The 23,545-nt window shown below is 40.8% G+C and overlaps 2 protein-coding genes across 6 annotated transcripts in view; both read right to left on the reverse strand.

Moving 5' to 3' along the window:
• mib2 (MIB E3 ubiquitin protein ligase 2) overlaps positions 1 to 13,930 on the reverse strand; it is a 39,468-nt gene extending 25,538 nt beyond the window's left edge. Inside the window, exons 1-2 of one of the 5 annotated variants that reach the window (XM_063464010.1) lie at positions 13,797 to 13,930; positions 976 to 1,374 (exon numbers count right to left, since the gene is read on the reverse strand). In XM_063464010.1, coding sequence (XP_063320080.1) covers positions 976 to 1,198 — 223 coding nt within the window. In that variant the 5' untranslated portion in view covers positions 1,199 to 1,374; positions 13,797 to 13,930. The other 4 variants (XM_063464009.1, XM_063464007.1, XM_063464012.1 and 1 more) reach the window with 4 other exon arrangements.
• A 3,353-nt stretch (positions 13,931 to 17,283) lies between these two features.
• ubiad1 (UbiA prenyltransferase domain containing 1) lies at positions 17,284 to 22,580 on the reverse strand. The gene is made up of 3 exons (XM_063465185.1): positions 22,384 to 22,580; positions 20,301 to 20,925; positions 17,284 to 18,215 (listed from the first exon to the last, which is right to left on the reverse strand). The coding sequence occupies exons 2-3, from the start codon at positions 20,863 to 20,865 to the stop codon at positions 17,728 to 17,730; spliced, it is 1,053 nt and encodes a 350-aa protein (XP_063321255.1). The 5' UTR covers positions 20,866 to 20,925; positions 22,384 to 22,580; the 3' UTR covers positions 17,284 to 17,727.
• Positions 22,581 to 23,545: the final 965 nt, after the last annotated feature.

Genomic DNA, 23,545 nt, shown 5'->3' on the forward strand with positions numbered 1-23,545 from the left:
TGATGTTTCTTTTTGTATTTTTGTTACAAAGAAACATATGTTTTGACAAAACATGTCATAACCTTCACAGCAAAGAGGACACTACCATTCATTCCCCCGTGTCTAAGTCAGTGAAACATTTAAGGCATACGTCACATCCTTAATGATGTTACTTATCGCAGAGGCTAACATCGTGAGATGTGCAAAAACTGAGGCACAAACAGCATGCGCCTCAGGACCCCCACCCCCCTGGCTCCTCATCTCTTCTCCTCCTCTTCTTTCGCTCCATTAATTGAAGGGCAAGTTTTGTGAGGCAGAAAAATGTTGCTTGAAATGGAGCAAAAATGCTAATGAGTCCTGCATTAATGTGTGTGTCATTCAAGTTCAAAACTGAGCTGGATGGCTGATGGCTGAAGATAAGAGATGACTTACTGTACCCCGCTTTCTTTAAATGGGCCAAGTAAAGGCTACGTTCACAAAAATACAAAGTGTGTAAAGAGAATGTGTAAAAAAAATTAAAAAAAAAATACAGAGTCAACTACATGGATACATTTTTCACTTTTTATCAGAGCCTTTCAAGCTAGTGCTTGGTTTTAAAAATGCCAAATTATCAGGATAAGACAGAGTTCAAGCATTTACATAATTATAAAACAAATCCTGATCAAATGTTTTTTTTTTATTTAAAAGAAGTATTAGGATTATAATAACACTATAATTCGTAGCAAACAATAACTACCTACACAAATTTGAACCTATTAAAAGCTTGGAAAGTAATCTAACCAAAGGCAACATTTTATTTTGAAGGTGCTCTTGAACATCAAAGCTTCTAGCATTTTCCTAAGCTGGAAAAAGCAGAAATAACCATTTTAACTATGAATTACTGAAAGGACTGAAAACAATACAATAGCATAGTATCGTTTGGTATAATAACAAAACTACAATCACACTGGTGCCGGGACTGAAAAGTTTCACATGACTCTAAAGCAAATCACTTACCAATCTGAGCGTTATCATAAAGCAGCAGGTCATAGGCACCCTGGTAGCCAGTACGGTAGTTGGTTCTCGTGCCGCTGTCCCACTGCACCACCACCGTCTTGTCTGGAGTTGTAGTGCTGCCCTGACGCCCGATCTCCACCACAGTACCCACATGGCCCTCGCCATCATCTTGGTTTCCCCATTTCCAGTCCAGGCCGCGCACAACACGCATGCCTACCTCCATGCTGCCTCTTTTGGGGCCTGGCCGACAGGCTGAGGGCAACGTCTGAGGCCTGGCAACGCTGTCACGTCTGCTGCTGCTGCGCCTCCGGGGCTTCTGAGGTGCAGAGCCGGCTCGTGCCGATGGTACTGCTGGTAAGGACGGCACAAGGGTTGTTTCCGGGAACAGATCAGGGGTGACTGAAGGAAAAAAAAGGATAAAAAGCATTGAAAGAGCAGTTACAGTAAAATGCTTCAAGTACAAAAAGAAGTTGATACATTCCACTGCTGCACCAGTGTGTTTTACTACATGTCTATCAGTGTTTGCTTGGGGACTTGAATAGCAGCATACCATACGTCCTATTAATTTCTTAGCAGTGTTTTACTCTTAGTGGTGGATCATTCACTGGAGGTCTTGCTGTGCATGATGGCACACTTGTGGAGAAAGCAGCTGGACATCAATGCTATGCTCTCCTGCGCTAATCAAGCCCTGACCGGATATGTGCACATGTACACACACATACACATACACACACACACACACACACACACACTTAATTCTTTAGCAGGACAACATATTGGCCTCATTCTTGTCCTGAACGTCAACTCATAAGACTGAGCTAGTAATCATGGGGCAAAAGCTGAAAACACATAAGGTGAGATCTCTGAAACAAACAAAACAGGCCTCTTTTATGTGACATAAACAAAGTTACGATTTAACAATGAACAAAACTCTGAGTTTATGTAATTGCTAATGAGATAAGTATTTTGTCTCACAAAGACTGGCGCTACTGGTCCAGATACGATCAGCCATTAAGCCATCAAGTTGAACTTCCTTATATGGGGGTTTCTTAAACACAGAATTAATCACAAGAAAAATCTTACCCACACTCCCCTAGCCTGGGCTTGTTGTCATATTCTTCATGAACAAGTGAACACCAAGCTATAACAGCAAAACAATCAAATGCAAAAAAAAAATTTCACAGTATTCCTCAGTAAGTAGGGAGTAATCTGCCTAAATCTCCTTAATTAAAAAGAAACAAAATCTTTTTGGCGTAAGCGAATAAATTAATTTAGGTTGTTTTTTCAAAAGAAACCAAAAATATTAAATTTTGTCTGAAGGAGAAAACATTTCACACAACTGACTGAGTGCACCAGTGGTTTAAACTGATGCTGCTGGGTGTTGGAGACTACAACTACAAGTAAAAGGAAGTGGCATTTACAGTAAGGGAAAGTTTGAGTCAGCAGCACAGAAAGAAACTTCTGCTGGAGACCATGATCATCAGCACACATCTAATTACATCCATTAATCACATGTGGCACATCAGACCTACTCTTTTATACACCACATCATTACATCTCCATCACAATTTAAAGTATTCCTTGTTTATTAAAGCAATGCTATTTAAATATAGTGTGTCTCAAATAATTACCAGGTCCTTTCCTACAACATGCATTTCAATAAAGAAGAATTTGAAGATGTCATATCTTCAGTTCTTTGGAAGTACACATTCTTTTGGTTGCCATTATTCACTGTAAAGCCAGGCTTACTCTCTCTCTCTCTCTCTCACACACACACACACACACACACACACACACACACACACACACACACACACACACACACACACACATACCCATACAAGGCCTGCCTCCACATACAGCACTACCAAAGAGGCCTCTTGTCTTGCTGTAATGGAGAGGAAGAAAATTTACTTAGACAATGCAGGCATTGTAACTTGATTGCTTTGGATTTCCAGGAATACCAGTGAGGCAACAGCCCTGGACTTACCAATAATGGTGGTAGACCCTAAATCAGTCATTGTTTTATACCCCTACAGTTACTGACACAAACAGAGACACTAGTAACAGCAGTCACTAGTAGTGACTGGTTAAACTGGAAGTCAGAACAATAAACAACGCAATAACAGCTTATCTGTGAAATTAAGAGCCATATCTGTCCATATCAGGAATTATATCTGAAGACAATCTCTTGAAGATGATGTGGGTAGTCCATAACTTCCCTGTTCAAAGAAACTATTATTTTAAATTAAGCAGATGATGAGATTTAAGCTTTTTCTATGAACAGCTCAAACAGAGAAAAAATAAATAAATAAATGATCTTTAAATCCACAAGTCTGTGCATATTTGTGTGAAAAATATCCTTAAACTTTCCAAATACCCTCCATTATCTGTTCATGTTTACACCCAACATGTCTTTTAATATTGAGCCTAATAATACAGCCATAGTGTTTATTAAAAGATAAACAAAAACCTTTATATAAGAGGGCGGACAGATGTTTGTAAGAAGCTGAGATTACACTTGCACGCTTATTGAGATTACAATGTCATTTAGGTATTAATGGTGACTGCTTAAACATAAAACATATGGGATGTAGGGGATAAAAGGAGGAAAAGCAGGCTGCTTATTCTCCATTTTCTGTCCAAAGTGACAGCTTAGCCTCTTTTGTGCACTGAAATAACATCCCAGTTATCTAATATTTCAGCGTGCACAGAGAGGAGATGTGAGGGGCAGTGGACAGCCTTCATGAAGCTTCCCAGCATTCTGCACATGGATGCAAGTAAGAAAAGTGCTGGACGACAACACAATCCTAACTTATTCAGAGCAACAGAGTCAAACTGAAACCCTAGAGGTCAGTACATTTATACCACAGTTAAATCTGCAGTGAAGCTGAGTAAAGAAAAAGCAGCCAGATGTCTTAGCATTCAGTGTCAGAAGCTCTTCGTCAGATACAGTAAAAAAAATAAAAAAATAAATAATAATAATAAAAAAATACTAACCTATCACCTACATTTAAAACTGTTCTGCTATCCACACATACCCTCCCCCTCCAATACCACCCACTCCACAGCCCCCTCAGTGTTCCAGAGAACCCAGCGTGACTACTGATATCTTATCATTATTAAATAGTGCAGTACTGAGAAGTAGACTAAAACATAGTAGATTCACTGGATCGCTTTACCTACGCAACTAGGTCCTTTCCAGTTTCACAATTTAGTGCTGATGAAGGTGGTGTTTTTGCCTGTGGAAAAGCTTCATGAAGATATGCACAGTGTGCACAAACGGTGAACACACAGCTAAAAGCTGTACTTGGCAAACATAATTAATAAAATATCGCCATATTCTTTAATCCCAAAGTATTTTTTTTCTTTTATGTTGGCAGACGGTAGCTGCCAGCCTTCTTCTCAACACACCAACTGTGAAAAAAAGAAGATCACAGAATCCCAACATCTTAGGCAACAAAGCTGCTGTTTAAGAATCCTTTCTGAAAATGAGAGTGGCATCCTGTTGAAAACGAATCACCAGCCCTCAAGTCAAGAGCACACTTTTACCTCATGGAAACATTTCAGAAAACAGTGACTACCACTTTATGCTTGACAGCAAAGCGGTACGGATGTAAAAACAATTCAGCGTGCTCTGCTATTAACAGCTTCATGCAACTTCAACTTTAGAATTTACTCTATGTTTTCATTTATTACTACATCTCATATGTAATGTTGCAAGGCAAATACAAGACTGTGCCAACAGACTTAATGATGAAATTTACTGTCAGTCTTTACTACTTCATTAGTGCTCCAACAGCCAAAATTCTGCTCAGGGACATACAGACAACAGCAATTAGTAGTTGCACACAGTACCAATACTGTGTTTACATTTATAGACATATTTTTTAAAGAGCACCCATAAATACATTTAAATAAATACCAGACAGACAGTTCTTTCAAACCTAATCAGCGCCTGCAGTGTAGATTATGATAACAGCAAAAAAAAGGAGTGAGGTCATGGCATGACTTTATGCAGAATGTAGGACAGAACAATACGCTTCTCAATGGTGGTCTAGGTTTGAGAACCCCCAAAAGATTGTAGCCACAGTCTACGAGTTTTACAAAGCATTACAACCAATAACAATATGAGATATTCTGAATCATAGTTTCCAGATGTCAAACTCTGGAGTATCACCATATTTCGACAACTGCAAGCGAATATCTAATTAGAGCGAACAGGTGCAGGCGCAGCATGAGCTCTTTTATTCCAGAGGTCGGCTCTCCAGCGCGCATTCCTTGTACGTCTCTCTATGAGAGGCGGGGGTGAAGGCAGTCATGACAAGGCTACCTGTGTTGCTGAAATGTCACTGCCAATCTGCGACAGAGGGCTAAGACGGCCTGGATTACAGCTCTCTGCCTGCAACAACAGATGGCCTAGCTTCCGTCATACACGCTGCTGAGGGCCAATCTGGGAGAGTAAGGTCCGTCACACAAACAACAGGCAGACATGCCAAAATTCCACACAGCAAAAACAAACACACACATTTAAAAAAATGTAACAAAAAAAAACAAAGAAAAAAATCCTCATTGAATTATGTGTAGCAGCTGATCACAAAGCAAACAGCAACACTATGTCTAATTTATTTGTGCATATATGTTGTTTGTAAAAATAACTCAATGCTAATAGCACCCTTAATTGATTTCTTTGTCTCATACAATAAATACACAAGTTGCAAAGAAGACAGATGTATATATTACTCACTGGTGATACTTCTGCTAAAAATAGGAAATGCTAGTCAGTTCTTCTGTATTTGTACCATTTTTATTAACTTATTTTTCACTGAAACAAAGTTAAATGCAATACAGCATAAAAAAATTAAATAGGAGAAATGATACTGATAGATACTCTGAGATTTTTTGCACACCTCTTTGTGAATATTAACATTTACCTAAATGTATCATTAAATGAAGTGCAGCTGGGAGCAGGCAGCGATGATCATAAATCGCACTGAAAAATAGTCCATGATTAGAGAAGCATTTCAGAATCAGTAATAATGGTGAACACATGTCCCCACTTTAACTTAAACAAAGACTATTACATAATCTTCAGAGATGTAGGCCCATAGTCTAATAAGCTATCTGAAGACATCGATGAAGCAGATACTACATATTTACACTTCTTTATCCAACCATCAGAAAGACCCAGTCCTGCCCTCTACTCACTGAGCAGCTTCAAAATGGAAAATGAGTCAGGAGTATTATTATTGGCAGAGCCAGCACCATCAGATACGTGCTACTGTGTAAAGCTGCAAAGGCCCAGTTTGGCTGTGCGCCCAGAGACACATGTTCAAATTGGCTTATATCCTCGATTTCATTTCTAATAACAAGAGCCCGTTTGCCTGTGCTGATATTCCTTTCATCACTGTCACCGGACCAAAATGCTTACCAAAGTGTAATCTATACACAAGAGTTTAATATCAGCTTTAATATCAGAAGCGAGTAAAAGCCTGCTGGAACTAGTTTACGTCAGAAACATCTGGAGGCCAGAGGAGTTGTGGGAAAATCAATAAGGACCGTGAGTAAATAATACCTGTACAAAAAGATTTCTCCAGCTTAGGTGTCGAGATTAAAAGAGAACTCTCAGTTCACCGTTTCAGGTTTCTGCTTGCCCTAGCTTACTTGACATAATCAAATGAGAGCAGGTCATATAGACTTAACAGAGACACTAATCTCACAGCCTCGCTACAGATATGTGATATAATATTGCTCATTTTCTTCTAACAGCATTTCCTGACCACTGCGGGCTCCCTCAGAAGGACAACGATCCTTGCCACACAGCAAAAACAGATCTGCAGCAGAGTGCGAAACACTACAAAGACCACAAGGTGTTGATCCAGACTCCCTCACTGGAAGCTGACTGAGCATCCACAAGAACAAGCCCAACCCACAAAAGACCCCAGCCCAAAATGAACAGGATCCATTATTGTTTGAAAATGTTTAGTTTTACAGAGGGCATATGCCTCAACAAACAGATAGTAAAAGTAAGTATTTCCTCTATATTTTTATATATTTAATCATATCAGCTGTAATTTTTTTCAAAGGTGTAGTTTTTATTTTCATTTTAGGCAACTAAATGTTTTTAGTTACCGGTCTTTACCCATCACTATTCTCCTTGTGGCAGACACACAGGACATTACCTAAGGTCCTGTATCCATCCCCTCATATGTCAGAGCTATCGCCCTGCACAAGAGGAGCCCACTATATTATATTATTAGGCAGGCGATTTTAATATTGTGGCTCATCTGTGAAGATCTTCAGTTCCACAATTCCAATATATGATGACCATGCACCTCTTAAAACAAATTCACACTAAACTCTTTGTTCAAAAGCATACTTAATGGCTATAGCTTGACTCTTACAGACGTTTTCAGATAAGAAAACTTCAACCCTAGAAACTTTTAAAAAAGACATCAAAAAACTCTATGACAGCACTGTACTAATCATATTATACCACACGATAATGATAGTCATACTCACTTCCCATGATCTTTAGTCCACTTTTGAACATGTCAGCAGCTGTAGGATTCCAGTTTGCTGTGACACCTCAAGCTTCAACTACTTTTATCCAGGATCTACTAGCAAGACCATGTGAAAGCTCCAGTCACCCCACTACCTGGGGAATGAACCTTTTCTAGCACAGTCTCAGTATTTGGTTTGCTGTGAACTTTGATCTTTGTTTTGGAACATGCAGTTTCTCTCTCTCTCCCTCTTTTTTTTTTGGACAGATGACAGATGTTGCTCAAGGACTACATATGTCTGACGCCTTATCTGGGGTGAAAAACATACTGATTCAGTAAAGAAATAACTTAAAAAACAAACAGTGCAAATCCCACAAGAGGACTGTTTTTTTAGGTAAACACATTACTTTGTGCTATAATGAGCACTGTCACATCAGAGGTACGCGAAAGCTTTGATCAGTTCATGTGTTTGCCAAGGGTGATCTTTCATACAATGAGTGCAAGTCCAATCAGGGCTGGCGTAGACCTTAAATGCATCATTTTAAAAGTCAATAGTGAGTCACATGTGACTACTTGCATATGATAATTTGATTTTGTATTAATGACACCTACAAAAACAGGAGACAAAGAAATGGGGGGGGGGAGAGACATTAAGTCTTACCCACTGGCTATACCTGGCTCGCTCCATTCTCGTCTTAAAAGCTAAAAATCTATGCAGTATTCTCCACATCACAATCATCCTCTCTAAAAGAGTCTACTTATTCGACATTTTTGACAGCAGTCCCTACAGCTCTGTAGTCATTGCCTATAGTAATACTGTTGAAGAACTGTGATTGGCTTCCCTGTAACTAAAATTAAAATTACTTACGCAACGTTGACAACTCATACTGAGACTATTGCAAGATCATTGCATCTGCAGGTCAGGACAAACATTTTTCGCATTGTGATTGTCACCCAGCTGTTACACAAAGAAAGAAAAACATACTTGCTGAGTGAGGTAAAGAAAGAACCTACACATAATCAGCGCAATTGACGACAGACCTAAAGTACAGAATCAATGCTGAGTCACATGTTGCTATTTGTATATTAAAACATCTAGGCTGTACTAACCTCACCTGAAACATATGAATTTTTAAGTCTTATCTAGGCCAGTGTCCATTTATTTGATCGAGTTTAGTTTGCTTCACCAAGCACACAGTGTTGTGACAGCTACTTCTAATAAACGCAAATGCCTGTGAGATGGGGAGACCAGTGATTAAACAACCGGCATTTGTGAATCGACACACTAAAATCCAAAAGCACTTGCATTGCTTTGACAACACGTACATTAGCGTGATGCAGTGCCTGCAGGCCAGGACAAACATGTTTGGCCATTTGTGTGACAGATTGGTGATAATCAAACAGGGATAGCAGCAGCCAAGCGGCCAGATGTCTGCCTCCTTAGCACGACTGCTAGCTTTACTACAGATTGCAAAGACATGTGGCACAATTGTAGTAGCATGGCTGTGGACACATGCTGGCTGCATGTATGTTGCACATGATCAGTTTCTCTGTCTGGGAGCTAAACTGTGAAATCATGTCTACCATATATTGCTGGGGCTTGAAATATGAACAGAATGACAGAATGGATTTCAATATTTTACACAAAAGGCAGGTAGCATTGCTTAAATGGACATCACTGAAGCTGCATCACTTGCTAAATAAAGCATACCCCATTTAGCTGGTTTACCTGTTGGTATAGTGATGTGCAGCAGGGTGAACACAGAGACCGACAAAAACAGGAAGGAGAGGAAGCAGCTCCTACATCCTGCTACATAAACACATCAGAGAATGAAAAATAAGCTACCAGTGGTCCCACCAGCTTCCAGGAAGGAAAATATAAAACGCCTCTTCAGCACTGAAGCCTCATTCTGATGCACTCCCTGAATGAACCGGCCAAGGAGGAGGAGGGTATACTGGGGGGCGGAGGAGTAGGACAGCCAGGATGTCTTTCAAGAGATATCATATGCACTTGCAAGCAGACTTACAGAACCAGCATCCTTCTGTAGTGTACAGACAAACAGGCTGTAGAGGATCAGAGCTGAAGGAAGAGGAGAGTGCCTTGCTGCTGGAGGATGCAGCCAGCATTTAGTCCTTTGTGCGTTGTGTCAGCAAGGATTACCGCCGTGGAGGAGGAGGAGGAGGAGGTGAGAGGGAGGAGGAAGGCCAGGAAAAGCGGCTGCCTGATGAGCGCTGCATTCAGCTTGACGTTCCCGTGGTCTCACATAAAAAACAGGCCAATGGGCTTTGCTCTGTAAAGGCTTCCTCTGATGCTATACTCCATCACTGAGGGACATGAGCATCGGCAGCACGCATGTGAAGCTGACACGCTGTGTTTACAGAAACAAAAAAAATGCAAAAACACATGCGCATCAAGCTCTGCATAAGGATGCACAGCCTCTCTTTCATAGCCCGTGGGGACAACATTCGCTCTACTGCCAATAAGCAGACAAGCAAAGGACACAGAGCAGGGGGGAGGGGCATATGCTTCAGGGGGAGGGTCTGGATATTGTGTTTTGTGTTGGGAGATTGCTCAGGGAAATGGAAAGGGGTGGGGCTGGTAATGGTTTCTGATGAATGGGCATCTGCCACAATCCTCGTTTTTTTGGGGGGTTTTTTCGGTCGCAAACAGGTTTGTGCAACCACTGCTAGTCAGATAGCAACACCAGCCCAGAGATTCCTCCAAGCTCACACTGAGAAGAGACGGGCATTTGTGTGTGTGTGGGTGTGTGTGTGTGTGTGTGTGTGTGTGTGTGTGTGTGTGGGAGAGAGAGAGTAAGAGAAAGAGATTCCCAATGCTTTCCTAGCTTTGAACAATTATCTTCCAATGTGGCTACAGCTGTAGGAGACATCACCAATATGGATCCAAAAGTGAGCCAATGACACTCTGTCCATGCTAGCACACACATGAATGTACAGACGGTAATGCCAAGATGCGAAAAGACAAGTGCAAGCTTAGGAAGTACTTGAGACCCAGCCATATAATGAAGTTTATTACACCACTCTTGTAAACAAAGCTCCTGCTGTCTGTGTAATAGATTTATATATATATATATATATATATATATATATAAGGAAGCATTCAGTCACCCAGTTCCTCTTCCAGCAGACGCAAACACACACAAACATGTCATCAGATGTCACCAGACTGGGAGGACTGCTGAAATAAAAGCCTCGTTAGAGGCTGTGAAAAAAGATGTTTTAATATAGCTGCAAGACATGTCTGATCAACCAACTGTCCCAGCAGGTACACTGGCTTTATTTAGAACCTTGATTTTATTACAAAAGACAACAGGGAACAGCAAACACATTTAGCACTGCAAAGAATCAAACGCTCACTTCTATTTATGTCCTGGGTACTCAGGCCTGGAGTATGAGACCAAGGCGTCCTCACTGCTCAGTCCAAATGCGTGCCATGAATGCAAACATACTACAGATGAAACGGTATGGAAACTTAGTGTGATGATGAAAAATGATGAATGTTTGTTTTTCCACAGAGTGAAAACATTCATTCACTGTAATCATTTAAAGCTCCAGCACATCAGCCAAGTCTGATACTAGGTTATATCCAGTGACCCCTACCCCCCAGGAGTAATTCACAAAGCTACAAATTAGTCTTTAGAAAACTGTAGCAACTGCAATGAGCCCAACAAGTGGCATAAATACAGAGGAGGCTGTATCTGATTTTAACCCGTTTCTCCAGTTGCAACCCCTTTACAAGCGTAAAAACAAACAAATGCCAGGTTTGAAATAATAATATTTTGGTCAGATGACTTAACTATGCAACATGTTATGATGTGCAAAGGCTAAATAGAGCTTGCAGACATGCAATGAATCTGGCAGCAGAAGAATCATGTGTAATTACACGAGTGGGTAAAAAGAAAAGCCTTTCTCAGCAATGCTGTCTGTGTTTCTGGACACCACAATCAAATCTGATCAAGTTTCCCCTTACACCCTTAAATGCAAATATAGCCACACTTCAGTTTTTAGTGTCACCCATCAATCAATTTCTTGACAGATCACAATGGCAGCAGGAAAGCTACCACAAAACACAGACCACAAACACCCAGAGGTGGTCCAAGACCAGATGAGATCTAATAGCAGCAGTGTGTTCTTTGTCCAACCCAGGGTTTCCCCAAATTTGATGTGCCCAAAAAAACTCAAATGCAAGGCACTAGGGGCAATCCTGATCAGACACAGAAATCACTTAAAATGGTAACACAGGACACAATGGAGAAGCAACTCTTTCCACAAGTTGGAGCTCTTTATCTTGGCTCAGCCCAGCCACTCCACAAAAAAAAAAAACAGTCATTTTGGCAATTTGCATTAGCAAATACAAATACACTTTTAGCTCAGGATAACAGAAATAGTGACAGTTCAAACCTTCAACCTCAACCTCACGCTCCATTTCACCATCACTAGCTGTGAAAAAGATTCAGAAACACTGGAATGCCTTTACTTGGACCAGCTGATCCTGGCAGCTGTGGTTTTGGAAATGACGGAAAGCTGTTCCCAAAGGGGGAGCCAAAAGAGGATTTAGAAGACCGAGTGAGGGAGGTATTACCACGTGCTACCTTGTGAGGATTCAGGAAGCCACAACCAGACCTGGGAGGGTAACATCCTTCCAGATATTGCTGGGAGAACTAGGTCAGGTCATTGTCCAAATTCGTCCATTCTCACATGCAGCACACAACGGGTAATGTCCAATTTCAACCACAATGTTTATTGTGCTCCAAACAGCACATCCACTGGGTAATGGTTAGAGAAGTTTTGAGCTGCAGTATGACGATTTTTTTTCTTCACCTGAGGCGCTGTTCCATCCCAAGAAAAATTCAATTTTCTGGCACAAATGCTGCACTCTAAAACATCAGCAAAATTAGACTGTTTTTGACCTGTGGATTGCTACACTTTGTTAAACCCATTACTGCACTCGTGACGGCTAACATCAAGCTCCACTATGCAATATTATGCATGCTTGTCAGCCAAAAATCCCCTTTTTTTTAGCTTAGTTAGAAAATCTACTTAAAAAGACAAGAAATGACAAGAGATGTGGAAACACTCCAAAGGTCACCATATTTTCCATCATTTACAGAATGTATCGTTCCAGCCAATAATGATGGAAACACAAACCATAACAGGGCCACTGAAATCATTAATTCTAAATAATTGCTATTTTAAACAGGCCATGTGTTGAAGAAAGTTTCAAGCTTCTTCCAAAAGTTAAATCAAATAGCATAATACCTTACCTTGGGTATTTCCACATAATATTTTCCCCATTTGTTCTCAAACGCAGTCAAGTGAACTGCTTCTCTAAAACACTAGCCACAACCGTGATGTAGGAAAGCGAGCAGGGGTTTCAGGTTATTACTGTAATGTAGATTTGTGGAACCAATAAGAGACAAAGACACAACAGAGGGCTGAAACTATGCTGCCGAGTAGGTGTGGCTGACCAGTTATATGACCAGTTGCTGCTCCAGTGTGAGGCAGCTGCAACTGAGCTCTGATTCATCACTAACAAATGACCAGAAAGATGACAGGTGTTTAAAAAAAAACAAAAAAAAAACAGTGCCACAGTCTTAGCACCTGTCAGGATAGCCAGACACTGCAACATCAATGACAAAATAATTTCTCTAACAGTGCCCATCGTTCATTCTAATAGTTTTTTATTCTTATGCTCCCACATTTCTGTCTTTTTCAGCATTTTCAGTCAGGTGACAGTGAATATAAAGTTTGACCAATGCTGATGGATACAGTAAAACAACCATGACACCCCACAAACTGAAAGTAAGCCTCCTTGTTATCGACTCCCTGACCTCTCATGTGATGAAGGCGTGACACTAAACACCTCTCACAATTTGCCGGCTTAATTACAGCAAATGTTATGCAGATTGTTACATTTTAAAGGCAGTCCAAAACTATTCGCTTTAGCTTAAGTGTGGCTTTTTTGAAGTGACAACTGAAGTTCAAGCAGCTTCACCACAGTATAACGATGCTGTGATTATAACAGGAAAATTAACGGAAGCCTTTCATCTTAAAGGCAGCTGGACAGACTCACATCTGTGTTCTTATTTAGTCAAAACTGTGCCGTGACACACACACAGACCTTTTTTCCTCGGTAAAACAGTGACCAGAAATCAGCGTCGCTTTTTTAGGGATGGCTGGATTCTGCGTATTACTAGCTTCTCTAACGTTAATGCTAGCTAGCTAATTCATGTTTGCCCAACCTGTACTGGTATATTAAAAAAAGAGGCAGCTTATTTTATAGGTGTAGCTACTCACCGGGTCTTTTCCACGAATTTATTTTGCAGTGAAATAAAATTCCATATTGCTGCCTACTATCAACGCTGACATGGCTTGCTTCAAGACAAATAAGTATTTACAATACTGAAAGCTTTTGCTGCACACAGCCATGACAACACGCCCATGCGTTGCGTCACTGGTGCTACCTTCACGTGCTCCTCGTGAAAAAGGAAACAAATCTTCATTCAAATACAAACTGTGTATACGATCACCGGCCACTTCATTAGGTATACCGGTTCAACTGGTCGTTAATTAAGATATCTGGACAGCCAACCCATCTTATAGTATCAGCTATGGCAGCAGCTCGAGGCGTTTGGGCATATAGACATGGTCAAGACGAAGTTCAAACCAAGGATCAGAATAGGGACGAGTTGTGATTTAAGTGACTTTGAACGTGCCATGTCTAGTGGTGCCAGGATCTGAGTACTTCACACTGTTGATCTTCTTGGACTTTTCTGCACAACATGTTGTCTGATTAAAAATGTCTTGTTGATGACAGAGGTCCGAGCACCGTGATTGTAACTCGAGTAACCACTCGTTACAACCAATATATACAGAAGAGCATCTCTGAATGCAAAACAGCACAAACCTTAAAGCAGATGGGCTACAGCAGCAGAAGACCACACTGGATTCCCTTCCTGACAGCTACAAAGAAGAGACTGAGGCCACAGTTCACACGGGCCAAATTGGACAATAGTTGACTGGGGGAAAAAATACCTGCTCTGATGAGCTTTGATTTCTGCTACAACATTCAGACGGTTTGGTGTAAACAACATAAAAGCTCTGACACATCCTACATTGTATAAATAGTTCAGGCTGTTGGTGGTGTAATTGTGTGTGGGATATTTTCTTGGCACACTTTTGACCCATTAGTACCAACTGCGCATTGTTTAAACACCACAGCCTACCTCAGTATTGTTGCTGACCATGTCTGTCTCTTTTTGACCACAGCGTACCCATCTTCTGATGGCTGCTTCTAGCGGGATAACACACCACATCAAAAAAATGGCTGGTTTCTTGTACGTGGCAAATACTTTTCTGTATTCAAATGACCTTCAGTCACCACCTCAATCTAGTACCTCTGGGATGTGGTGGGACGGGAGATTTGAATTATAGGTGTTCAGGCGATAACTCTGCAGCAAGTGTGGGATACTGCCATGTAAACATGAACCTAAATCTCTGAGGTATGTTGTCAGCAACTTGCTGAATTTATGCCACAAAGAATTAAGGTAGTTCTGAAGGCAATAGGAAGGTGTAACTAATGAAGTGGCCAGTAAGTGTGTTTTATAACGTTTGACTTCAAATAATAACCAATCACATTTATCCGGTATGTCACCTGTGTAGCTTCAGTGCAAAGAAACAAGAACATTAGAAGTGATATTTAAAAAAACACACACACAAAAAAAACTTGCTTTAGAAACATAATAAATGGGTTAAAGGGAAAGCAGAACTATTTGAAACAAGGTTACTTAACAGTCGTTTACTGAGCTGACTTATATTTCACGTGTCCTCCTTCTCGTCACCTTAAATGAACTCAAAGTACAACGAGTCACATAAGATAAATGTACCTTACAGTTCACCAGTATTTATAGGATGCCAACATTTCAATAGCATTTTCAATGCATAATGTTATGGTGCTCCACTGTTTACAGCATTTACCAGATGGGAGTGGCAGTTGTCAACATCCAGTTCATTTGCCCCTCATGTCTCTGGGCTATGGGTGGATACTGCAGAATGCAGTATGGAGCCATGTAATTATTAGAGTAAAGCTCGGGACAGCCTTCCTAATGAAATTCAATTAAAGCACTCGACTCTTAACTGCACAGTAACTAAGGTTAAAGTGTAAAAATATCAGCTATGTTTAAGGACAAAGAAAAAGGAATACTGCAAACACGTCCAGTAAATAAAAAGTATTCAATTAAAAGAATAAAAATAAAGCTCCTTCTGCGATCTTTTATTAAAATAACTTTCCACAGAGGCTGTGTTTTATCATCGGTCTTCTGCTAATATTCAAATTAGTGATACTTATAGATTTTGATAATATAAGACATTGAATATGTAAACAATTAGTCTAACACGGAGTCGTTACACCAAAACGTCAGAGAGCGCGTGAAACGTTTAATAACGCAAAGCCTGTGACAGCTTTCTGTGCCGGTTGTCCTAACACCTGTTCAATACTGCCCCCTGCTGGCCAGCTATGACCATGGTTTTTGGGGGGACAATATGCACTTGTTAATGAAACTTCAACATTATTGTATTAGAATCATATTTAATGCCTGCTGTTAGAAATGTAATTTAGTGGAGTTATAGTGGCGTGGAGGAACGACTAGATGTGCATGTCTGTGAGGGTTTTCAGTCATTCGGGTCATAGTAAGAAGACGACTTGTCTTCTTTATGGTGTTTTTGTTCTTTAGGAGATGTTTGACCTCTGTGCCTTGTCATGTTAGCCAAGGCACAGAGCTGAAAGAAGAGCCACTTTGACATGATAAGACATCTGCTCTTAACCTCCTAGGACCTGGCGTCCATATATGTGGACATCACATTTTGGGTTATTTAGACCAAAATACTAAATCTTGCTCTACAAGGGCCTGATATCCACTTACGAGGACATTATACTGCTACTGTCCTATCGAAATTTTAAATGAATATCCTCATATGTGGCTCTCACTTTTCTTAGAAACAAAAATCAGGTAATTCTTTGTTTTTACATTCATCAGGTCCCAATTAGCCCAAATATCAAAGAGAAATTAAAAATGCATACCATGAAAGAGTTCAGGTCTTAGGAGGTTAAATGTCACTCTGTCGAGGATGCCAATGCTCAAGTTTTGGAGCAAGACCACAGATGGTTTGAAAGAGAAATAAGAGGTCATCTATGTCCATCATTGAACAGAGGGAGTGGCTGCCCCCCTTCCCAAGCACATTGTGTCATGTGATCTCAATAGATCACATGAAACCTGTGGGTGGTGGTAATGACTCACACCTTGGCTCATGTGATGATAGTGGGTCAATGACCACCTCCTAAGCATAAAAAAAAAACACTAGAATTTAAATACCTTTGTGTCTCCACCTTTTGGTTTTAGAACTGAAGAAGCCCCTCGGAAAAGAGGTGAAACATCATCATCCAAAAAAAATAAACCCTAAAGAAGTTCAGTCACTTTTCTAAGTTCCCTTAGACATATAAATGATCTTTCCCCATGGTATGAATAAGACTGTGCTACTAGTCATGCCAGCTTTGTATCGCTCTAAGAACATGAGAGAAGTGTCCATATTATGAAGCATTAGTTGCTCTGTTATTATGTGTGACGTATTTTCTTTTTCATATTTGGGGGTTGGTTTTTTTTCCCACCCAATGTAAAACTAAGGATTTCTAAGTGTTTAGCGATGTTTACTTGTCCCAACCGATCTAGATTAAAGATGAGTAAGCAATCTTACCTTTGATTCAAAGTGAAGACATGGCATCAGTATGAGTAACTTTTATTACAAGCTGACAAAATACTATTAGGCTCTCCAAAATGAAAACCACAATGAACAAATTAAGAGTATGTACCATAAAGAGAGGACAGCAATGGTTTACTGATGTTTGTAGGATCATGTTATATGTCATGTCTAGAAATATGGCAACAGTAGGTTTACTTTTAGTCTTTATATGATGAAAATGTTGCCCGCCCCTACAAATCAACACCAACACTTCGTACTTTCACCAACACATTACAGCAGGCTTAATACTCGATAAAAGCATCTTGATTATGTTTTCAGCATCCCGAAGGAGGAGCTAAGTCTGTTCAGCTCATAAATTAAACAATAAATTAAAGCCAGCGAGAGCCTTTAGACAGTTTTGTATGAATACAAATACAAATCAGTACGTAAACTAGTCAGTATTAAATCGACAAAATTTGAATTTTCTACTAAATCACAGTAATGGCAGGCTGCCAGAAGGAGCCAGAATGATCCCGAATACATAGAAAAGTCCCATCAGGAGGTTGAGCTTGGCTGTTTTCTGGGGGATCTTGGCGTAGCATCGGCTCCTGAACTGCTTCTCCAAGGAGAAGGCCATGGGCAGCGTGAGCAGAGGCAGTGCCATGCTGATGGTGTAACGGGTGGCGAGGATGCAAAAGAGCACGTAAGGGACAAAGAGCAGGAGGTTGTAGAGGATGTAAGACAGCATGGGTCCAATGAGGATGGCCAGGGTGACGATCCCCGCTTGCTTGTCAGAGTCCATGTCTCTCGTGTTGTTGCTGTGGAGGATAGCTTCTGTGTTGAGGGCCAGCGGGACGGCATACACCAACGGGAGCATGGAGAGGTACCCGACCTGCACCGCGTGGGCAAACATGACTGCCAGTGGGCCGAAGGTAATGAGGATGACTACATCTCCCAGGGCCACATACTTGAGGCCGATGCCTGGAGAAGAAGAGAAAACAGGATCAGTCAAAAACAGCAAATTGAGTTCCACCGAGTCTGACCGGCAAAAGTTTGGCAGTACATTTAAAAGAGTATTCCAGCAGTCTGCGTACTGCATTGTTAAAAAGTTTGGGTTAGTCTTAGATAGGTTTGGTCAGAATCATTTGATCCCCACCTCCCATGACATGATTTTTTTAAGCCTTTCATTAGTGCCTCACTGCCATGTAAAGTCTTTCAAGCCAATTTGAAAAACTGACCAGCTATTATCACACACTCACCAGTACCTACCACAGCCAGTAAACTGCTGTTTTTATATCAGTGATGTTCCCCAACACCAACTTTTTTTCCCTTAGCAGTGATCAAATTCCTAAAAACACATCACCGTTCATTCAAATGATGCATTTTACTTTATTATTTGTAATGGTGAAGTCTTTCAGGAATAAATGTAACCCTACACCTCTGCCTACTTCAGCTTGAGTGGATCTATGAATACCCGACCCCTCCACCACCTCACTGCAACTGACTTTACTTAAACACAATGTTAGAAATTTAAGTGATAGATAAAGTGATCCCTTAGCCTGACTATGTTATCAAACAGCCAATCTAGGAACTCACCAGCTAGTGTGCATACTGAAGCGTAATTTATCATCTGGACATATGGCGACTGGCTGAAAAGTGGAAGGGAATAGTGAAGAGAGTGACAGTGGAATACACGTGGAACAGCAGAACTGCAAATAAATACAGAAAGAAAAGCACAAACAGTGGCTGCTTCACAGAGAAAACTTCGCTTTTCGCTGTGGCTTACTGACCAACACCACAAGCTGGAGTAACCCTTAGACCAGTTGTACCACATACTTTGTACATCGCCTCCATCTGACAACAGATGCTCTCTGCAGGCACACAGGCCATCCCTGAAGTGCCAGCAGTCAGCGAACGTGCCACCTCTCCTGGACCATAAATTCTGCCTGCAGTCCAACAGAGGCAATATGTGCACTGTCTACTAACACAGTGGTAAAAACAGTTACAAAAGTCCACTGCAGCTACTGTCTGTGTTTTTATTGCTGTTTCTTGGGCACTTTTCCCATTCCAACTGAACTTTGCTGTCACTCCCTTCCTACTCCGGCCTACTTGATGCTTACATCCGCCATTTTCAGCAACGTGACGACAGGAGATGCACATCATGTTACATGGAAGGTTATGGTGTAGGCATCACTGTCCGAATGGAAACATGTACACAGATCCAACACATTTGCAGGCCCATAAATTCTGCTTAAGCTCACCAATCTTATAAGCACTCTGGTATAATCATAGTAAATTCAGGCCAATACTTTGTGTTCCATCTACCGCTCATTATTTAGCAAGGCAGAAATATTTTCAAAAGCCAATAAATAGTTACACTGTCATGAGGTGATCTGGTTTCCAGACTACATTAAAGCAAATCCAGTCCTTATATGAAGTGTTTACCTTCATACCATTACACAAGACTACAAACAGAAACCAGAAAGCTTCTCATACCAAAACTCGTGTCCTCTGCATTTGCAGATATCTGGTAACAGAAGTTATTCAACATCTTGTGCTGGTAGATAAACATTTTTCCTGAAAATCAGCTCTGATAGGTTGACAGAAATGTTTTGTTAAATATGAATCCTGATCACCTGAACTTTTTTTCCTAAAACAAAATAATATCACACTTAAAAAAAAAAAGTCCTGATGAACTACATTCTGTTGGAAAGCATAAACGTCACCTCATGAAAAAATGTGACACATCTCTGTCATGTTTTTAAAGAAATGCTTTCTTAAAGGGCCAGTTCACCCAAATTCAACAAACAGGTAACTGTGGGGATGGGTTTTTTGCCAGTTTTCAGTCATCTGTCTCTCAAACATCTGCCACCAGATTGTGAAATATATTTTTTCAGCGTTGAATCGCACCTCAATGATTTTAGGGTAGATGCAGAGTACAAATTATCTGCAAAGCTATGAACCAAAAGTGACCCTCCAACATGTCGCGTAGGACAGCTTAAATTTAAGATGTGTGTTGACAAACAGCTAAGCAGTGATTAATACTCAATTTAATGTTTCACTCACCACCGGTGTATAAGAAGGAGCTGGAGAGACCCCCAAAGTAAATTAGGGCTAGGTGCTCCAGCCTCAGCGTAGACAGGAAGAAAAGCAGAGTGGCACACAAGCACCCCAGAGAATATAACAAAGCGCCAAACATAACAACATCCTGTGGCGCCAGGATTTCATCCACAAGAGTCCTATCATCACTCTTCTTGTGGTCAATCCCTTTGGAGAAGTCATAGTAGGTGTTTACAAGGTTACCCGCCCCGTGAACCACAAGGACAGCCACAGCACACACCATCAGAACGACCAAGTCCACGGAGCCATCCAGTTTGTACGCCAAGGCGCTGCCGAGGGCCACGGGCGTAAGTGAGGCACTGAAGCTCCACGGCCTCAATGCTAGCACGTAGGCCGCACACTTGTGCCTCACATCCGAGGCAACGCGGGCCATCCTTGACATTTTGTTAGCAGGTGCAGGATGATTTTGCACAGAGTTACTCATACCAGTCGCCCATTGCTGGCCATTATGACCATTCGACCCTGCAAGTAAAAACGTTTCCGCCCTGCTTTGTTTCTGCTCTTTGGCCATTGTCCTTCAAGGTGGTCTGCAACACGAGCAATGTTCCCAAATGTTCCGAGTCTGGGAATTCTGCGAGAAACAAAAAACACAGAATATATATTTACAAAATAGACAGCTGACAGTGTTTACAAGACCACAGCCATCACATGAGCATATCATTTCCAATACACTAAACAAAGCCAGGTAGTAAACTTTAGTACTTTGAGGAAATATGTCAAGAATTTTGGTGTAATGGTTTATACCATTTGCCTTACACACAAAAGATCCCCAGTTTTAAGAAAGAAATGAATGCCAGCTTCGTGGGGGGGGGGGGGGGGGGTGTAATAAGTATCAGTGTGTTTCATATTTACTCATTCTTGCTGCTGTTTGAGTCTGACACATGTATTTGGCTATCCCAGATACATAAGTATCACTGTACACCTTGTTCAATGTGCTATGATATACTTTTATAAAATGTTAATACATAACAAAAATTTATTTAAAAAGTGCTTGGACTTAATAAGAAACTGTGGTAACACTTGTCACACCACTAAGGGTATTGGTAACTTAATGTGACGATGTTAACTTACAACAGTAAGTAACAATAAAAAACAATCTTTACTTATATGGCACCTTTAAAACAAAGTTACTGGTTGAGAGCTGTAGTAAAACAAAAGACTGGTAAAACATTTGAACAAAGTTTCAAGGTTGGACAGCACTGGCAGAGGAAGTCTACAGGCACATGGAGATTAAAAGCAGAAGCAAATATAACATATTGAAAAATAATCACCCAAAAGAGATCACATTATACAACACAACATAAAAGTAACTCAACACTGAGAAAGCCCAATTATTAAAAAATGTCTATAAGAGAGATTTAAAAAGACAGGCATGGCTAGCAGAGTCTTGACTTGAAACCACAAGTTTATGGTATCATATGATTTCAATTATACTTTGACGGAAGTCCAGAGAGGGCCTTAAAAGTCATCATAAAAACAATCCAAAAGTTAAGATAAACTAAAACAGGAGTGACATGCTATCCTGTTTTGGTTTTGGCGAAGAACTAAAAACTTTTACGTATTTTTTTTCTGAAAGTTTTACACAGACTTTGTTACTGACGTGCACAACACGTCACATCCTCCATCTTCTGGCAAATGTTCACACAGTTTAAGGCTGTTTGTAGACATGTACACACCATGTTGAGTTTGTTTGTTAAACTGCCATGAATTAATAAATACGAATTGTGTGACAAATAGTCTCACTGAGTTCCGCGAAAGTAATGCCAGGGAATTTATTTTTAAGTGGGTCGTTTAAAAGTCAAACTCCGGCTTACTGCCAATGCAAACTTCATTTGAAATTCGGGTGAAACTACCCTCGGGAGAAAAACGGCTCAGGTGCTACCCAGACAAGGACACGGCACTCAAAAGGGGGTAAACAACATGAGGCTAACGACTGAGATTATGGGATTAAAGCTAAGTGCTAGCCATCCGAGCTAATGGCTGTGTGTACGGGGACGGAGGGGAGGAAATGTCTGACAGCAGTTCTTACCTGCTATGTTTTCAATATCCCACACACACCTGCACTCTCTCCACTTAAAACCATATTTCTCTTCAAGCTGAGCTCGGTGTTGCAGGAGGCAGTTAGAAAGCTTACGTGTCAGCTTCGACAGTACCCGACTGGCTGGCCACTGTAAAGCCTGCGAGACCAGACGGGCGCCATTTCCTCCGCCACGAGTGTAACCGCGTACAAAGGTCGAAGAAAACAAGCGTCGTAAAAAAGGTTCCGCCCTCCTTTTTTATTCTTAGATATAAACCCGGATAAGAGGCAGAAAATAAATGGACGGATGGATGGATACAGCACTGGAAAAGTCTTTATATTTTGTTAGGAAAATGGGAAATAGGCCAGTTTATTGGAACATAAGCAAAGACACAGAATTTAGGGCACAAATACAAAAAAAAAACGTGCTTGTAAAATTCTATCCAGCTTGAATGACAATATTTGATGTGAACACCTTTGTTCTTCAACGCAGCCTGAACTGTCTTAGATAAACTTCCATTTATTTCTTTAAGTCATCTTTAGGAATAGTTCAGGCTTCTTGAACATTCACAGCTCTTCTTTGCACGTTGGCTGACGATCTCATAGTACTTCAGTAGTGTTGAGGTCCGGGCTCCGTGGAGGCCAGTACATGACTGATGGTGTTCCCAAACACATTGCCAATTACTCCACTGACAGTGTGTTTGTGATCACTGCTATGCTTAAAAAAATATATAGCTAATCCGAATCCAGATAGCGGATCAATGGTGGTGGAGGATCAAAATCTGACAGCACTTTTCTGCTTTTTTAATAATTCCATCTGTTTTAAGAAGATCTCCAACACCACTGGCTGAAATGCAGCCCCACTGCGACAGATCCTCCACCGTGTTTTACGGGTGGCTGCAGACACTCACTGTACCTCTCTCCAGACCTCCAACTTGTCCAGTTTCCTCAAATATTTAAGGAGACACTGGACATCACACCAAGATATGAAACTTCTTTAGCTAATAGCCCTTTGGGAGTCACCATGTTAGGGAGAAAACACTATTTTATGTTTTTTAGACTGTGTTATTTCATTGTTTGTAGATTCAACTAAAGAAAGAAAAAAGATTTTTGTGTTTTGTGTTGGGGGGGGGGGGGGGGGGGGGTGAGAAGCAGATGGTAATAAAATGCCTAA

Source organism: Pelmatolapia mariae, linkage group LG20 (assembly GCF_036321145.2).
Source record: "Pelmatolapia mariae isolate MD_Pm_ZW linkage group LG20, Pm_UMD_F_2, whole genome shotgun sequence".
Taxonomy (NCBI): domain Eukaryota; kingdom Metazoa; phylum Chordata; class Actinopteri; order Cichliformes; family Cichlidae; genus Pelmatolapia; species Pelmatolapia mariae.